We start from the raw sequence: 18,123 nt of genomic DNA on the forward strand, positions 1-18,123 counted from the left end.
CCTACTTACAAAAATAGAATAAATGCCATCCAAACTCCTCCATTTCATCAAAACCCTACATCATAAAAGCAGGAGTCCCTAAACACTCTATCACCTCACCCATGCTTTTCAACATCTCCATGAAGTCATTATCAGCAATGATCAATGTTTTTCAGTTCACCTGATAGAACTACGCAGAGGACACATGAATACTCCTTAATCTGGAAAGCCCGAAAGACATTGAAAACTCCAAAATCTTCAGTTGCCTTTGAGCCATTGATCAATGGATGACATGGAGCCACCTCGATTTGAATGCATCCAAAACTGAAACACTCATGTGTGGCGATTGGAAAATATATGGCCCACACTGCACCTGGAGCTGGTGATCTTGGACCCTCACCTAAAGTATCCACAGGGCTAAGAAACCTCTGAACTAATATGCTCTTCAAGATATCAATCGATGCTCGAGTGGATAAGGTAGCAAGATCAGCCGTTATTTCTATGAAATCTTTATGATGCATCTTCCCCCACCTAGGATTTCCACACATGGTTCAAGTCAATATATCTCTTGCACTATCTAAACTTGATTACATTAATGACCTATACCATAGATCAACTCTATCAACTAAGAAAAGACGACAAAAATTCAGAACTCTGCTGTCAGACTACTCCTACATGTAAAGCCACAATCACAGATATTCCCTGCCTTGAGGCCCCTAGATTGGTTACCGGTTGCCAGAAGATCCACTTTCAAGTTGCTTTGTATCACTCACAAAACAATACATGGCAAAGGACCACTTTTCATCAGGAAGAAAATCACCAAGTACATACAACAATGGAACCTCCTCTCCAGACTGGTGCTTCGCCTCAAAATCCCAGCATGTAAGGAAAAACATGGGTCTAACATCTTTATCTGTACAAGTAGCCAATCTATGGAATTCATCACCCCTAAACATGAGGTTTATGGACAGCCATTTCACCTTAAGAAAATTACTCAAGAGATGGCTCTTCCCTACATGAATGCCATGCTCAAAACACACAGATGTACAGCAATAACATGCACAAGCCACCAAAAAATACATACAACTCCATATTTAATGGGAACAAAACAACATCTTTGGCCCATATTCTATATATCCAAATGTTGTTGTATGCAGATCCATTTGTCTATCAATATGAGTTGCATCAAATATATAACTATGTACTTTTATATTATGACCATATGTGTTAATGAGTGTATATATATCAAAGTGTGCTACTCTCTATGACAATACCTGTCTTAGAATGTAATTATGAAATGATTGTAGATACGTGTATGGATGCAACAACATGTTTTAAGCATTTAACCCCTTCAGCGCTGCGCGGATTCCTCCGCGGTGCTGAAGGGTTCGAGCGCGGGCGGGGCCATGACGGAACGGTTCCGTCATGAGCACAGCTCAACCGATGCTCATGACGGAACCGTTCCGTCATGAGCATGGAAGGGGTTAAAAAAAGGATGTAACAATAGATTTTTTTTTAGAACTAAAATTAGGCACAACATACATGGGGTGCTGGATTGTGCCTTATTGCACCGTTCACCAGGCTCTTGTCAATGTGGAGGTCTTGTTCATCCAAAGGATATGTGGCAAACTGTATGCCTTATGTTCACATCTCTGCTGTGTAAAATGTGCAGAGCTTTTCTGTTCCTAGTAATTAGGGAATCGTGCTCTTGGTTTTCATTTGTTTTAAAGTGAAACCACACTATTATAGGTGTTTCTTATTAATTATATTTTAGAATATTGCTTATATACAGTATGTGTGCTATTGATGGCTTAATATTTTTGTGTTTTGTGAGTTCTACATTTTAATGATCCTTTCAAAACAACTTTCTAATGTATGAGAGCAGCAATGTTTGCATGTTAACTTGAGCATCATGAATAATTGAATTTATATGAAAACGGACATAGAATAAGTCAATTTCTACCAGTGGGTTAGAAGTTAAGCAGAATTAAGTCCTCCAGTAGAATTCTGGTATCACTGAATGAGGTATATGAAGTTTGTCAACTGAATTGTACCACTTGCTAAAAAGGATGTTATATATTTGTAAATGTTATCAATTTTAAATTTTATTAAGAATTATTTCTCTACCAGTTCATTCAGTTATTTGACTCCACTGGTGTCCCTGACAAAGTTAAAATGTCAACATCTAATGAATGAATGCACATCTGTAAGCTATATGTACAAATAAGACCATCAAATAAAATTCCCTCCTACTCATGTAGGTATCAGTATAGTTAATGTGCTAAAAAACAAATATGTAAACTACAAATATAATGAAATAATAAGAATTCCATTCACTAAGGCATAAAGAGACTGTATTTTATTAACATCAACACATCATTGCAAGTGGCATGAGGTTATGAAATAAACAATGCCAGAGCCATAATATAGAAAGTGCCATTTCCCACTCTTGTTGTTTCAAAAGATTCGGTCTTCATTGCTGTATGAAGAGTCAGTTGGAGCAACAATGTTACTAAGTGTCTGAGATATGTTTAGCCCACAACAAAAACACAAAAAGAGACAAAGGAATGAGCCTTCTCTGACTCCCCTTCCAAGATTTTTAACTCACTAAAGAGAGAAGGACTAAAAAGCATATTAAAACTAAGGGAGATATTGAAAAATGGGTCAGAAAAGAGCGGACTTAATATAGAATGCTCAGGTACCTATTCCCTGTTCTAACCACACAATATCTCTAATTAGTGCGCTAGGGAGCAAGAAAAGACAGACGACCCGAATGGGGGAAGGATGAATGCTGATATAAGGAGTAAGTGTGATATTAAGATCACGTTCCCACAAAGGTCCTGGGTTAAGACCTCAGAAACAGCACTTGGGGGATCAAAACTCAATACTGCATAATAAACCATCTAGGTCCAGCACAGATCCAGTTGGAGGTGGTCAGCTGGGCTCTACAGGGAAAGGGATTCTAGCAACTTGTTGTGTCCCTGTAGCTTAACAGAGGTCAGCCGCCTGACCCTTGGAGTTTACGTTTTTGTCCTGTGTACAAATGGGAACAGGTCAAGACTTTCAGGTCTCCTCACAGGTCTCAATTGCAGGTGCAGTGCTTATTCTACTCCCGCAGGTCCAGTAGTGTTCTGAGGAGGGGGAATCCTTTATGCCTGACACTAGCCTGTGGGTGGGAGTGACTTGTGACCCCTCTCTAACCATTAGGGAATATTTTCCCAGTGATAACTCTACCCACTTTTGCAAAGGTTCCTGTGTGCCCTACTGCAAACAATCCCACAGTGCATTCTAGGCCTAAATCCAAAATGGTGAAACCCTTTTCCCCTTTTGTAGAGCATATGTACCCATCCCTGAGGTGTGATCAGGGAAATGAGCAACCCTTCCTCTGTGGTCACTCTATGTCAGTTCTGGGGTCAGATCCTCTGCCATTGGGATTGGTACCTGCTTGAATGAGGCAACAAAGAAGGGCCCTGTCCAGGTGTCAGCTAACATTTGCCTGTGACAGGGCACCTCTTTGTGAAGTTAATCAAGTTCCTGGGCAGAGACCAGATGGTCATACTCCTAGAAAAACAGAGCATCTCACTTCACCCAAGGCCTTTGCCCTGCTCTGGGAGCAGTTTTCACACCTCTCCAAGGGGGCTACTCAGATGACAGTGTGAGCTTATGCAAATAAGCCTCCACAGTCTTTATGCAGGGAAACAGCAACTTTCTACAAGTACCTTTTCTAACATATTTAATATAAATCTGACTTAACTATTGAATTGGACTTCTAATAAAGACTTTACAAAGTCCAAGAATGGAATTTCGAGCTTTAGCCCTTTCAAAAAGGGATATTTTGACAGGTCAAATTTGCAGTTTAAAAACCTTACAGTGAGGCTGCAGGGATATGCCTGCAGTTATGTTTGCACTGTAACTGTAGGGGATGGCACAATGGGCTCTGCAGTTCACTAGTGACATTTGATTTACAGCCCAAGGGTGCAAATGGTACCATATAGTAGGGCATATAGGCAAGTTAAATATGCCAGTTAGGATTATAGCCAATTTGTACATGTTTTAAGGGTCAGTGCACATGCACTAGGCTCAGGCTAGCAGAGTCCCACTGCACAAAGTAAAAAGTCTGTAACAAAATCCAGAAAAAGTGGGGGTGACAGCATAAAAAAGGACATATTTCTACAATAGCAGTTAATTTACCATACAAAAAATAGAATTTTGAAGCTCTAACAATTTAGTTCTCCGAGTATATATGGGTATAAAACTGTTGGTTAATGCATCATTATAAAAATAAGGCCAGGGTGGTTGTCCCTCTTTAAATTTTAATTTAGTATTTATGGAAGGGGCCAGGTTAACTATTTTGATCCCACAAATTCTTCACTGATCAAGAAAGTACAGCCATCATGGCGAGTATCAGTTTTAGTATCTGTGCAATTCACCACAAATGTGACACCATCACCACAGATTTAGAAGCATAAAGATGGACTTGCACCCAAGTGGTTTTCATTGGTTTTATCTTTGTTCACATATAATGATTCAAGCCATGTTCAGAGTAACCAGCATCACAGCATTAACATCCAATACCATTTTGTCAATCCTGCACAGCCACTGACATTAAATGCCATTTTGTCAGTACTCCTTTGCCAAGCAAGAGTTTTGACTGGCATGAAGTAGCACTTAGACTGTCTTGGGAGAGTTGTGGTACCTTGTGCCTGCATATCCGGGAGAATTAGAGAACAGAGGTAGGCATGACTATTTCAAAACTAGAGTTGCGTCAAAAGCCCGGGGTAGAAGTACAATTATAGACCGATAGCACTCTTGGATTCAGTGGGTAATATTTTTGCTAAGACTCTCCTGTAGTGTCTTAAGACGTGGGTCAAAGAGAAAAGTACCACTTCCTGTGAACCACCAGGATTTAAGCCGAACTGCTCAACAATAAATAACTTCGCCATAGTATAAACTATACTAGAGCGGTATGTTAGAGCCAAGGGCCAACTAGTCTATATAGCCTTTGTTCATTTTTTTACAGTCTTCAACCGAATTGACACAAACTATCTGGCAACAAATTATCTGTTCGTGAGATATTGATGATCATCCAGAAATTAATAATTACTCTTCAATCCTCTATGTGGTGCAAAGTGGGAGCAGATAAGGGACTTCCTGCAGGAATAGAACCGTGGGATATCCTAAAATAAAGCTTTTTGTTAGCTCCCCAGACCCCTGATGTTTTCTTTATTCCATCATGATTTACAAAGAGCTTTCATGCACTTTAACTACGTCCCTCCTCCACCCCCGCCTGGTCAGATCAAATTTTATTCTAATGAACACAGACAATCAAATTCTATTTGCTCTTACTCCAATTGGTCTGCAACACAAATTGGATAATATGTATCAGTATGAAAACAATCACTTCCTTAACATCAATGTGCAAAAGAGAAAGGCTAGAATTCTCAACGATAGAATGAAAAACTAACCATATTACTGGATCTTAGGTGTGGAAAAAATGGATTGCGTGAAAACCTTCCCATATATTGGAGGATATTTTTCACGTGGTTATTATCTTATTATTACATAAACCAGGAGAGTGATAAGGTCACGCCCAATGGAGGGGGGAGCGGTGCAAAGTAGGGGGTGCAGTTAATGGTGCACTTGAGAAAGACATTGCCGACATTTAATCAAGCCTTGTGAAATATCCACAAAATGGGTCACTCTGCCAATCAAAACCAACCGCGAAAAGGGCCATCCCACATTTTAGCTGCAAAATGGACACTTACCATTGTAAAAAAAAAAATAATTAACAAAGCACTACAAGATCACTTCAGAATCAGCTTTGGTGATCAAGATTCACCCCATCTGGAATGTATGTAGAACACAAAGAAAAAAGAACTATATATTTTTTTACAACAGGAAGTTTGCCATTACTAGCTATGACTGTAGCCTGAGAAGGTCAAGACATTCGTAGTGGTTATGTCCTGTCTGCAAAGATGGAGTGCAAGATCTTAACCATGTGTTCAGTGTCATCTTAAGGATTTTGGGGGCCCCGGGCAAGAAATATTTTTCGGGCCCCTGTTTTGATCATCTTTGAATTGTGTTAACCATTTTATCGCTGCTTCAAGTGCTGTGATGCAAAAAATATTACATTTAATGGTAAAGGTTGAGATTAAGAAATTAAAAAAAGTGATGTGAAGAGAACGTTCACTCTCCCAGGGGCCCCTTGGAAAGTGGGGGTCCTGGGCAATTAATTGCCCATACCTTAAAACGTCTCTGCATGTGTTGTTTAACTGCTTTGATTTAGAAGTACTGTGACAGAGGTTTTCAAATTTACGATTTATGAAGCATAACATTAAGAATGAAGCATGTTATTCCATTTTTACATTGATTGAAAAGTGTATTTAAATTATGATAATGCATATTATGCTATGTCTTTTTTGTGCATTGCTGATTTTGGATGTGATCCATCCCAATATAATCGACTTGATTTGACAAACTCTATCACTTCTGATCAGAGGAAAGCTTTCGCTCATGAGGTTTCAATCTCACCTTGCAGAATCTACAAGGTATAGTAGACAAGCGTTAATTGGGAGCATGGCTTGTAGTGTATGCAGATTAAGAACTGAAGGGCCAGTGTGTACAAATGTAGGCGTTTGTTTGAACACGTAAAATGTTTGAATTCTGTGTTTTTTATATTTCAAGGCTTTATGTTTTATATTGCAAGGCTTTTAAGTAACTTGTCAATAACATTTTCACTAGGAGTGAGAGATTAAAGAAGAGTTTCCGAGTTCTGATGTTTTATGGAATCAATTTCAAATGTGAGTACATGGATTGTGGTTTTTAAAGGGCCTGCCTGCAGTGCAAGCCTCTTCCAGTGATTTCAATTATAAGTATGCAATATGTAAAGGTTTGTAATTTTTCTGCAGGTTTGATGCTATTACGTTTAAAATTTGATTGGTGGTATAAATGTGTTTGTTAAATCTGTGCTTCCTCCTCTACAGAGCTTTTACTGTCCCATTTAAAGCATGTTCTTGTGAGAACATTTTACTTTTTTCCAATCGAAGTGAAATAATTACAAACTCTCATCTTTCTTCGCATTGTAGCTCCATTACTCGAACAACTGTGTTTTCCCTCTACCATTTCACGCTAAAAGGGATCAACAGCAGGGCCGGACTGGGAACCAAAACCAGCCCTGGCAAAGTGCTCAGCCGCCTCCCCCACCCTCCCAAGGGGGGAGGGGGGGGTGGGTGGAGGGGCGGTGTGGGGTACCGCCGAGCTCTTTGCCAGGGCCGGTTTTCGGTCGATTTTGTTACAGGGCCGATTTTGCAGCTATGCTGCAAAAACGGCCCTGTAATAAAAACAGCCCCCAGGGGCCCAAAACCGGCCCCCACCCGTGCGGCACACCGGGGGGATTGCCCGGTGCCCGCTACGGCCAGTCATACAAACTTTGTCTTCTGCTAAGGCAACAATTACTTTAAGTAGGTAGGCTTGCATCTTAGCTAAGTGCTGCCCTATGTTATGTTTCTTCCCCTGTCTGCTTTTATCTTGTCTTCTTCTACTTTAGCGGTTATAGCTTTGTAAAAGCAGTGCCGAGCTTGCAATGACCCAATCTTACGCTAAACCAGTGATATCTGTGATGTCAGCTCGCTGACGCTAGATCAGCGTGCTAATGCTGCATCTGCCATCTTGCTGTGGACAAGTGGCTTGATGATCTGATGTCTCTTTACCCACTAAACTCCAACCAAGTGCTTGTTTCCACAGGCCTCATTTTGGTCACCGACCTACTTATGCCGAGCAGAAAGAGAGGGGAATTCTGCTGTTTAAATAAAATACTCCCAGAACCAGCATACAGCATTTAGCACTAAACCCAGCTTCAAAATGATCCTGGAATAATTGGAAGTAAATGATCTTCTTAGCATTGCACCCTAAGCTAATCTACCATAATATCGACTGACGATATCTTGCTTCCAAAATATCATGGCCAGTTCTTAAATTGTAAAACAGTAAGTGCCAGGGCCCTCGTCCGGAGGCTAGCGCAGCTCGCACTATCTATTGCCTCTCCCAGAGCTGCTAACAACAGTACCAACACAACTACTAACCATCACACTCCTACAAGTGTGACAATTCAGACTATTCAAGACCCCAAAGCTATAAGAATAGCTTGGGCGCAAGGTATTAATCATGCATTTTGAATTATTAAACAACTGTTTTGTGCTCATCTCTAGGTCAGACAAACAGCACTGCCATGTGGCAGAGGACCGTAAGTACCAGTGTTGACACTTAATTGCAAGTGCTTAGCACCAGAAACCACCGGCACAAATTAAACACTGATTATGGCAAATACATCAAGGACCAAATTTGCAGAATGTGAATGAATATAGGTAAGTATACATGTACTGTTCTTAACACTGCATCCACGTAACTTGAAGACATATATTTTTTTAGGCCACAATATTCTCATAGCATAATATTTCTGCTGTCGATATTTCGACATGCAATACACCCAGATTGGTCATTGTGCTCCTTCAATCATCATATTCATGTGAATCCTAAAACCAAATCAGAAACACGTGGTGATAGCTCCTTTTCTATAGCAGTGGCAAAAAAGTGGAACACCATGCCCCTTACTCATCCAGTATACCTGATAAATTTTAGAAAGTTATTAAAAACCGGGATTTTAACCAGGAAATTCCATTGATAAGCATTTTCTCTCCCATGTCTGATATATTATTTTTGGGAAACAACATTTACAACGCAGTCATTACATCGCACTACCTTTACATAGCAGTCATTACATCACAACATCCTTTACATTGTATGTCATTACAACGCAGCCATTACATTGCATGTCACTACAACGCATGTCATTACAACGCATGTCCCTACAATACAGGCATTACATTGCAAGTTATTATAATGCATAACATTACAATGCATAGTACCCTTACACTATCCAACACTTACCTTAATGTTGCACTCACTGGAGTTAGAATAGTAATTTTTACCCCTACACTATCCAACACTTACCCTACTGTTGCACTCACTGGAGTTAGAATAGTAATTTCTACCCCTACAATATCCAATACTTAACCTACTGTTGCACTCACTGGAGTTAGAATAGTAATTATTACCCCTATACTATCCAAAACGTGCCTTAAATGTGATGTAATGGTATGCATTGTAAAGGTATAAGGCGATGTAATGGAATGTGTTGTAAAAGTAGTATCTGAAAATGCGATGTAATGGCATACGATGTAAAGAATGCGTTGTAAAGGATGTTGCGATGTAAAAACTGCGTTGTAAAGGCATGTGTTGTAAATGTATGTGTTGTAACATCATACATTCATTATTTTTACATGCTACTGTCTATTGGTATATTTAATCTCTGTTCCAAGAAGCTCAGCAGAACATCGCTTTTTAAAATAAATATAACATAGCATAAGATAGATGGGTATTGTAAGGATGCACTGTCCTCTCATTTCTAGCTCCCTATTGGTTCAACCACTGCTATCCTCAGGGGCATAGCAAGGCCTGTAAGATTGGGGCAGGGTGAGCTTCAGAATTTCCAACAATCAAGCTGGCATATAATGGTAAAATACATTATACGACAAGCAGGACGCCCAAGATGGGCTTAAGAGGCACTGGAAAGGGAAAGGAATGCGGATTGGTAGGGGGACTAAGTGAAAGAAACACAAAATTTTGTAAAACAACCAACATTTTTGAAGATAGAAATAGAGAGAGTAGGGGTGTGTGCGGATTGTGTCTTGGTAAATAGAAAAATTCCTGGTGAAACTCGACAGACATCTCACAATACCTGACTGAAAGCCTCTGTACGCAATAGTTTACCTGAAGAGGTATCTGTGGCTAGACGTCACTATCAGATGGAAGAATATATTTTCGAGGCAGAATGTGTGTTGTGTTACAGGGGAGAAATTCGAGCTAAGCCATTGTGAAAGAGGGTGGGAGTGAGGAAAGTATAGAAGGGGGAAGACAGTAGGTTGGTATGAGTGAAGGTCAATGCCCTACTGATTGTTCCAGAAAAAACTCTAATAGTCATCAAGCCTATTTGTTATGATTCTACTTCATTGCACAAATATCTTCCCTTGCATCTTGGCTATGGTTAAATATTTATTTTTTATAGCGACCACTTTATTTTTGCTGTTTTTGTGGCGATTAGTCAAAGACAAATATAAATCAACAATATGCTCCAATTCCCTCTCCTCTCTGTCTTATCTTTTCTAGGCCTGGGCTAAAATTTCGTTCCGTTCGCGGAAATTGCAATAATTTGACATTTTCGCGTTCCGCGGAAAGCGCGAAAATGTCAAAATTTCCGCATTCCGCAGCTTTGCGATAATTTGGTTCTTGCTCGCGCTGTAAAATAATACATTCTCGCGCGCGATCGCCTTACCTGAATCCCTGCATTCGCCGACAAGTTTTCTTGATCCGGTCGCGTTCTCCATGAGATGTTGTATTGTTTTTAGCCATTTGCGCTGTCTCGCGACAGTTCGCTCCCGCAGTGACGTCATGCGTCGCGCGATCATGTCTTTCTTCTCGCGATCATGCACCGCGAGACAACTGAAAACAAGATGGCCGTGCCCGCGAGGAACCGCATGGGTAAGTTGGCGAGCCGCAACCATGCAGAAAATCTCGCGAACATGCGGGAAAAGAACTTCCGCATTTTCGCGATATTTCCGCGTGTTTGCGATAATTTTTAACATTTATGCGATAATTTGTGAAAGTGGATTTCGCAAATTCCGCCTACCCCTAATCTTTTCCCTCATGATCCAGCCCCAGCAATCCCTAGTATAAAATTATCAGGTTTATGATTTATAAGCACAAACCAGCCAATTTGACATCCAGGCACCCTTCCTGTCTCCATAAGGCTAGTATTGCCTGGAGTGCCTGCCAATCTCAATGCTATTGTCACTTGTTTCCTTCCAAGAAATTTCAAGGATCCCTCCCTAGCATAATGAGGCCCCAAACATATCACCATGTGATCTCTTAAGGTTAGTGACTGTTAGCAGCTCTTTTGTGACCTTAGCGTTGCATTCCAGAATCCAGAGAGTCTACTACATGGCCATATTATGTAGAAAACAGTGCCTTCTGATATACTTTATGTAACAGTTCTGTTTTCTGCATTCATCCCAATAGTGAATCGTTGCAGAGGTTTAGTACTTGCAGATTGTTGTTTTTGAAAGCGTCCCCATCCCCTGGTGTTAGTGAGTAGTTAATTACCTATATACCCACATCTTTCTTCTATCTCTTCTGGCTAGGTGTTTCACAAATGGGTCCACTCATGTGAATTAATATACAGATGTTGGTGATCGAGTATTTGCTGTGGCCTCATTTCAGCTTCAACATTTTGAAACCTGGCAGTTCTCATGAGACCTCATATCACATGGATTTGTGTAGTGATCAGTGCCTTACTTGCAAGCATTAAAGTACTTCCACTCGGTCAGCCCATATTCCTCCTTCAGTCTATGAAAGGCTTTGATCTCCCCTTGTTAGCATAAGACCCCACCAACTGGCATTTCCTATTATGCCATACCATGGCATCTTTCCCCCTTTTACTCCAAAGGGAAATATGGGCTGGCACAGATTGTGTAAAAGAGGACAGGTAAGTGGTGAAACCTCTGTTCAAAACCACCTTATCGCACACCGCCAGTGTTGTTCTTGTAGCAGGCAATGAGTACGAATATAGACCCAGGCTTTTGTGCTTTTTGTCTATGAAGTGGTCCATTAATGACCAATGAGACCAATATATTCCTGTCTCTGCATTTCTGCATTTGACTTGCTGGATGGTAATGCATTAAAATGGGTAGTGGAAGTCTGCCGTCTTTCCTTGGGCGGTAAAAATGTTTGCTCACCAACCTTGGGGTTTGCCCTGAGACAGGTATTTATAAGATTTTGTACTTGTACAAGACGTATAGGTGGGATTGTGAGCGCTGTGATGCGGAAGTGAATTTGGTAAGATTGACGCTTTTACATTGGCAGTCTTCCCTGCCTTGCATAATGCCCCACTGTTGCAAGACTGCGGTCTGTGTGTATATCTGCTGAAATGGGAAATTAGTTAAATGCAATAATCTGTAAGGTGATTTGCACTATTGAAAAATCCAAGAAGTTTACGTCTTTGGATGTCAATCTAAAGGGAAAGTCTAGCCGCAGGATGTTTATTTTTTTTTAGAGACATGTAGAGCTAAAGATTTTAATTTAAAGTAGTTCATTCTTCACTCCAACACCTCCTGATACTTACTTAGATCCCTCCACAGACAGTGGCGGCTCGCCGATGGAGTGCAGTGGGGCAGTGGGGTGGGGTGGGCTGGGCTGGGGAGGGGCAGGGTGGAGGTAGTGAACTCTGGCATACGGAGGTACAGAGTTAAGTAAATAAATAAACCAATCAATCAATTTACATTGCGTGTGCTGCATCTCCAACTTGGGGATGCAGCGCGCGCAATGTAAATTGTTTTATTTATTTATTTATGTACTTAACTCTGTACCTCCATATGCCGGAGTTTTCTACCCCCCACCCTGCCACTCCCCCGCCCTACCCCACCACCCCGCAGCCCTCCTTCGGCGAGCCGCCACTGTCCACAGAGCTTGCAAGGACTATGTCAGGTTTCCGTTAGAGTCTATAATGTTATCCACAAACCATCAATTTAAACTTTCCTCCCCTATTTTAATGCATTTTTATTATCGTGCATGTGTTCTGCGAAGGCTTCTACACCCGGGGCAAACTGGAGGGTCAACATTGGGCACCCATTGCCACTATCTATTGGAAACTTCGAAGGGTTTGGAAAGTATTCCATTAACACTGATTTGTGCTCTGTTGCTATGATGGCTTGCTGGAGCGCTCCTCAGGAAAGGTGGCCAAAGCGACATGCCTTGATAGGATAGGATAGGATAGAGTTTATAAAGCGCTCGAATGCCGAGGCGTCTTGGTGATGGGAGGTGAGAATAGAGGGACTGCATACAGTTGTACCAGACCTTTTAGATCGCGGGGAACAGCCAGGTTTTTAGCAGTTTCCTAAACAGTTGCCTGTTCGGTAGAAGTCTCATGGTGATAGGCAGTTGGTTCCATAGCTTGGCTGCACAGTGTGATAGACTCCTGCCTCCCCATCTGACTCTACGAGTTTTAGAGATACAGATGATACCAGTGTTTGTTGATCTAAGGTTTCTCCTGGGAGTATACCAGGAGACAAATTTACGAAAGTCAGCTGCCCTCCGCCACATAATGTCTTGTGGACCACGCATAGGGCTTTAAATTCCATCTGTTGCTTTATCGGGAGCCAATGCATTGACCTGATGGCAGCAGAGGTAAAATGGCCTTTCGGAATGTTTAATAGTAAATGAGCAGCAGAATTCTGTATTGATTGTAATTTAACCCTCTGCGCCTTATCAATGCCTATAAAAAGTGCATTGCAATAGTCTAACCTTGAAAGAATAAGGGCCACTACCACTGCTTTTCTTAGCTCCTGTGGAATGAAGGAGAAAACCTTCCGAAGACGCTTCAGCAAAAAGAAGCAGGAGGAGGTTACACGGTTGATCTGGGCCGCAAAATTAAGTTGGTCATCTAAGATGACCCCCAGATTCTTGACTTTGACTGAGGGAACGGGACATTCGCCGGCCTCTATCGGCCACCAAGTTTGGTTCCACAGGGATAGGCCACTGCCAAACTCCATCACCTCCCTTTTATCCGTATTAATCTTAAGGTAGTTGAGACTTATCCAGCTCATGATGTGAGTCAGACAAGCATGGAAACTAGCGACAGTGGACTCAGATTGTTTAGATACAGAGATGACAATCTGTGAGTCGTCCACATACGAAACCAGAGAGAAACCATGCTCTCTGATGAGTCTGGCGAGTGGGGTGACATATATATTAAACAGAGTAGGCGACAGTGCAGATCCCTGCGGCACTCCACACGGGAGGAGGAATTACTTAGATTGCAGATTTTCCCAATGTATGGTCTGTTCCCTAGAGGCCAGAAACGAGGAGAGATGGGACAGAGCCAGAACCCCAATCCCCACTGCCTCCAGCCGCCACACTAACACCGTGTGATTCACGGTGTCAAATGCTGCTGATAGGTCTAGGAGGATGAGGATGGCTCCCCCACCCTATCCATCTGTCTACGAATCTCTTCAGTTGCCATGACCAGCGCAGTTTCTGTCGAATGACACAACTGGAAGCCATGCTGACTTGAGTCAAGCAGATTGTTGACGTTTAAATATTGCGTTAGTTCCTGGTTTATTTACCTTTTGAGGATTTTAGCTGCAATTGGCAGACACGAAATAAGTCGATAGTTCTAGTGGCAGCGTTTTCAAATTTGGTCTAATACAAGCTTTTTTCCAGACCAACGGGTAGATCCCCGACTCAACTACTTGATTTAAGAGGTGGGTTAGATGTAGACTAATCGTCCCGGAAACCAGGTGCATAATGGTCGGTGGACATGGATCGTTAGGGAACCCAGATTTAGTAGATAATAAGATTTTGTTGACTTCTATTGGAGTAAGCGAGCTGAAGCTAGTGAGATAGCACTGCTTCCATGTAGGACCAATTCACCCTGCCCCAAATCAGTCCTGGAAACCTTCTTCATAATGAGGTAGCGCATGTTTATTACAGTCCGTTACTGTTTTATTAATTTCTCCTCTCTATATCTTGAGCCATGCCCGTATAGTTCTTTCTCCCGTAGGCGCCCACCATTTACAACTGTGTAAACCAGGGGTTTCCGGTGAATTCCTTCTGTTCGCCGACAGCACCAAACAACTCCAGAGTCAAGCCTGTTTTCCAATTTACATTTGCCAGGCTTTACCCCTGAGGTGACAGACCATGCAAAATATTTGGGATTCATCCTCAACTCATCTCTCGTTCAAGCAACCAAGTAGACCAAAAGAGCTTGCTGCCAACTGTCCCTCTTGTGGAAAGGGAGGCAGTATCACCCAGAAAACAATGTCAGAACAACTGTGCAAACCTTAGTCCGCTCCCATCGGAATGGAGGCAACACGCTTCACAGCAGTCTCCTTGATTCGATTGCAGATCAGCTGAAATGTATTCTTCATTCAGTGGCACAGCTCATCAAGAGCTCAAAGAAATGTGACCACATTTCCCTCTTGGTTAAAAGACCCACACTGGCTACCCTTCAGAGCTTGGATCATCTTCAAGACCAACTTTATAACTTGTAAACTTCTCAAAACCAAGACCCAAGCCTACATGGCAAATACACTAGCCACTCCATGGGCACAATGCTATACCAAGAGCCTGGATATTTCCAGACTGGAGACACACATTGCAAGAAGGAAAAACCCGAAGGCAAGCCTTGTCCGTTCACGCTCACAGGTATTTGGAATACCAATCTTGTTGGAATCAGATCATCAGATTAAAGCGGTGTGAGGGCTCTCTACTGAAAGTGTGATCAAGGTAGACAAATGCTTGGCCTCACCTAAAGGGTCCCCTTCAACCTGCAGCTCCACCCCGAAACACCCACAACATCTGAAAAAATGGCAGACCTTCAGGCAGTCTAATTATCAGCAATTTTCTAACAAAAGTGTTCATTGAATTTGTAAAGGGAGTCCTTTCCCCAACCCCACACTCACACCAGTGCTTGCACCCCTTACCTTCCATCCACTGGAATGCAGGTAATACACTTCCACTGTCTGGGAAACTGTCCTCACCTTTTATCTGGTGCCAATGCAAACCTGAGGCATTTAAATGCATTCCACTCTGAGGATGAACAGCAGAATCTTTTTCGTTTTGTACATTATTTCCCATGTATTTTCTCAACATATGCGTTCAGCCAATTATTTTTCAATTTCAACCCTTGAACTGATCAACTGAGCTGGCTAGATCGGTGGTCCAGCAGGAGCCTAGAAGCGGAGAGATGGTTTACCTGATTCTAGTGCCTATTAAAAAATCCGAATATAGCAAAATCTTCACAAGTAAATAATGTTGGTACTTCTACATTCTTGCATCCTCAAACTGCTTGCTGTTTCAAAAATATTGTAAACCAGTCCTTTAATTAAAACTTCTGTCGCCTTTCCTTTTTCTTCTCTTCCAATGTCTCCTTCCATCCTCTGAATGCCTCCTCTCCCTGAGCACAACCTACTCTGACACATGCACGTTTGGCTATTCTCTGCTTCCCACAACTCATTTACAAGATCACAATCTCTCCTCCTTCTGCTGAAAGCCATACCTATGCAACCGAACAATACCTAATCTCTTCTAAGTCCTGTACACAACCAACCACTATTAATTTAAAAACTGAAATGACTGCATGGAATGGTTTGCTCTGAGTGCACAAGACTAATCCCAATAACTAACAGTAACCAATAACACGTAACTAACTATTACCCTTGGGTTCCTTAGTAGCGTTCTGCCCGGCGTAAAGCGCTTTGGCACCTCGTCAGGGGTATTAAGCGCTATATAAATGCAATTACAATACAATACAATTTATTGGGGCGGGGGTTGTAACATACCAAACACCCCCCGATGCTACGCCCCTGGCTATCCTGTAGTTGCTGCTTCTATATTGTGTGATCAGTTCCTAGAATCTGAGCCCTGCCATGCTCTAATGGTGTTTTATTTGTTCTAGCGTCAGATTATTTTATTGTATTTGCTTACACAGAATGTTTACATCTAAACTAGAGCTAAGATCCAACATGTTTGCATATTTAGCAGCATGTGTACTAAATGAAAAACCATGGACCATGCTCTAACATCACATATATACTGGCTTAACAGGTTGCACGTGAGTTTTGCATTAGACTAAAACATAAACAAAACTCAGAGACTGATATTGGACACAGCAGTGGCCACACGCATGGGGACTGGTGGGCTGTTGCACGCGACGCCCGACACCCATTGCGTCAGTTGCATCAGGCTGTCTCTAAGGGGATGGAAGGGCATGGATGCTAAACAGCATTGAACACCAATTACAATGTTGAAATTGAAGTCTAAAAAGGGAAGGAGAGGGTCAAATAGTTGCTAGACCTCTTCCATCAATTCAAATTAACCTGCAAGCTCAGCGGATTCACTTTGCTGAGCTCTTGATTCAGGCAGTTATTGAGCGGCTTCCTCACAGTTTACTGTTTTTATGGCACAACACTCTTCGCCATACATCAATGTGCATGGTGCACACAAAGAGAAAGGGTATAATGAAAAAAAGCAGGATTATGCATAAAAATAGAAAATCAAGAAAAACAACATTGCTTCTTTTTGGCTGAAAACTTTCAGAATCCTAGAAATATCAGGAGTAAAGCCTCAGTAATTTAGAATTAACAATTTTTTGTATTTTTAGGATGTAATAGTTCCTAGATGTGGGCTACTAAGGGTTCAATTCCTTTTTTTTTAAATTTCAAATAGAGTGTGCCAAATACTGTAACCGATAGTCAATTTCCCATTCAAAAATTTGACATGTATTTAATTTTTGTGCATATTTTATCGATTTTATGGTAGGATTTCTGAAACAAATAGTTTGTTTGAACTTGAAAGTATACCTCGATTGTGCAGTGAGTGCTAGCTTTCAGAATTGTCAGAGGGTTCGCGGGGCAACTTACGTTGAATCTGAGTTCCTGGCTGGCTCCCTGTAGGAGCAGCGGGTCCTCGTCGGATGACTGATCGCTGTTTTCCTGATGCGTGTTCCTGTTCATCGCTCGTCGAAAGATGGATGTCATATCTGTTCAGCAGACACTAAATGGACCTGTGAACCGAGAGAACTCAGCATCTAGGTGAAATTCGCCATGGCCTGTCCGATAAAACGAAAGTAGAAACAGGTAATTCCTCAGGTTAGCTTTTCTGGTGGTAGAAAACGTCGACAGGTCTGTGAAGCTGTTCTCCACGTTGCTGCCTGGAATAAACTTTGCAGGAAGGCAACAGAGACAAACGCAGCTGCTAATGTCTAGGCTCCCGTACTATCTGCGAGTGTTCACGTACAGTTTTGTGACCCCTCATCTGAGGTGGCTTTTAGTCCCCATTGCTGAAGCACAAAAGCCGGTTCAATGAATTCAGCTGCGTCACGCTTCTCTTTGAACAGCTCGGCCGTGAATCTTCTCTGAGCAGAAAGCCGTGGAAACACGGGAACCCGTTCACCTTCAATGTATGCTTTTGTCGCTTTTTTCTTCGGCATCCACTTACTTTTAAATAAATACACGTTTTACTGCCTGGATCAGT

General features: G+C 41.8%; 1 protein-coding gene across 1 annotated transcript in view; it reads right to left on the reverse strand.

The window, feature by feature from the left end:
* The window catches only part of LOC146776075 (ninjurin-1-like), a 213,287-nt gene extending 195,434 nt beyond the window's left edge, over positions 1-17,853 (reverse strand). Inside the window, exon 1 of the mRNA XM_085637892.1 lies at positions 17,511-17,853. Coding sequence (XP_085494018.1) covers positions 17,511-17,627 — 117 coding nt within the window. The 5' untranslated portion in view covers positions 17,628-17,853. The remainder of the gene's footprint in view (positions 1-17,510) is intronic.
* Between the last annotated feature and the right edge of the window lie 270 nt (positions 17,854-18,123).

The sequence above is a fragment of the Triturus cristatus genome, chromosome 12 (genome assembly GCF_964204655.1).
Source record: "Triturus cristatus chromosome 12, aTriCri1.1, whole genome shotgun sequence".
Classification (NCBI taxonomy): Eukaryota; Metazoa; Chordata; class Amphibia; order Caudata; family Salamandridae; genus Triturus; species Triturus cristatus.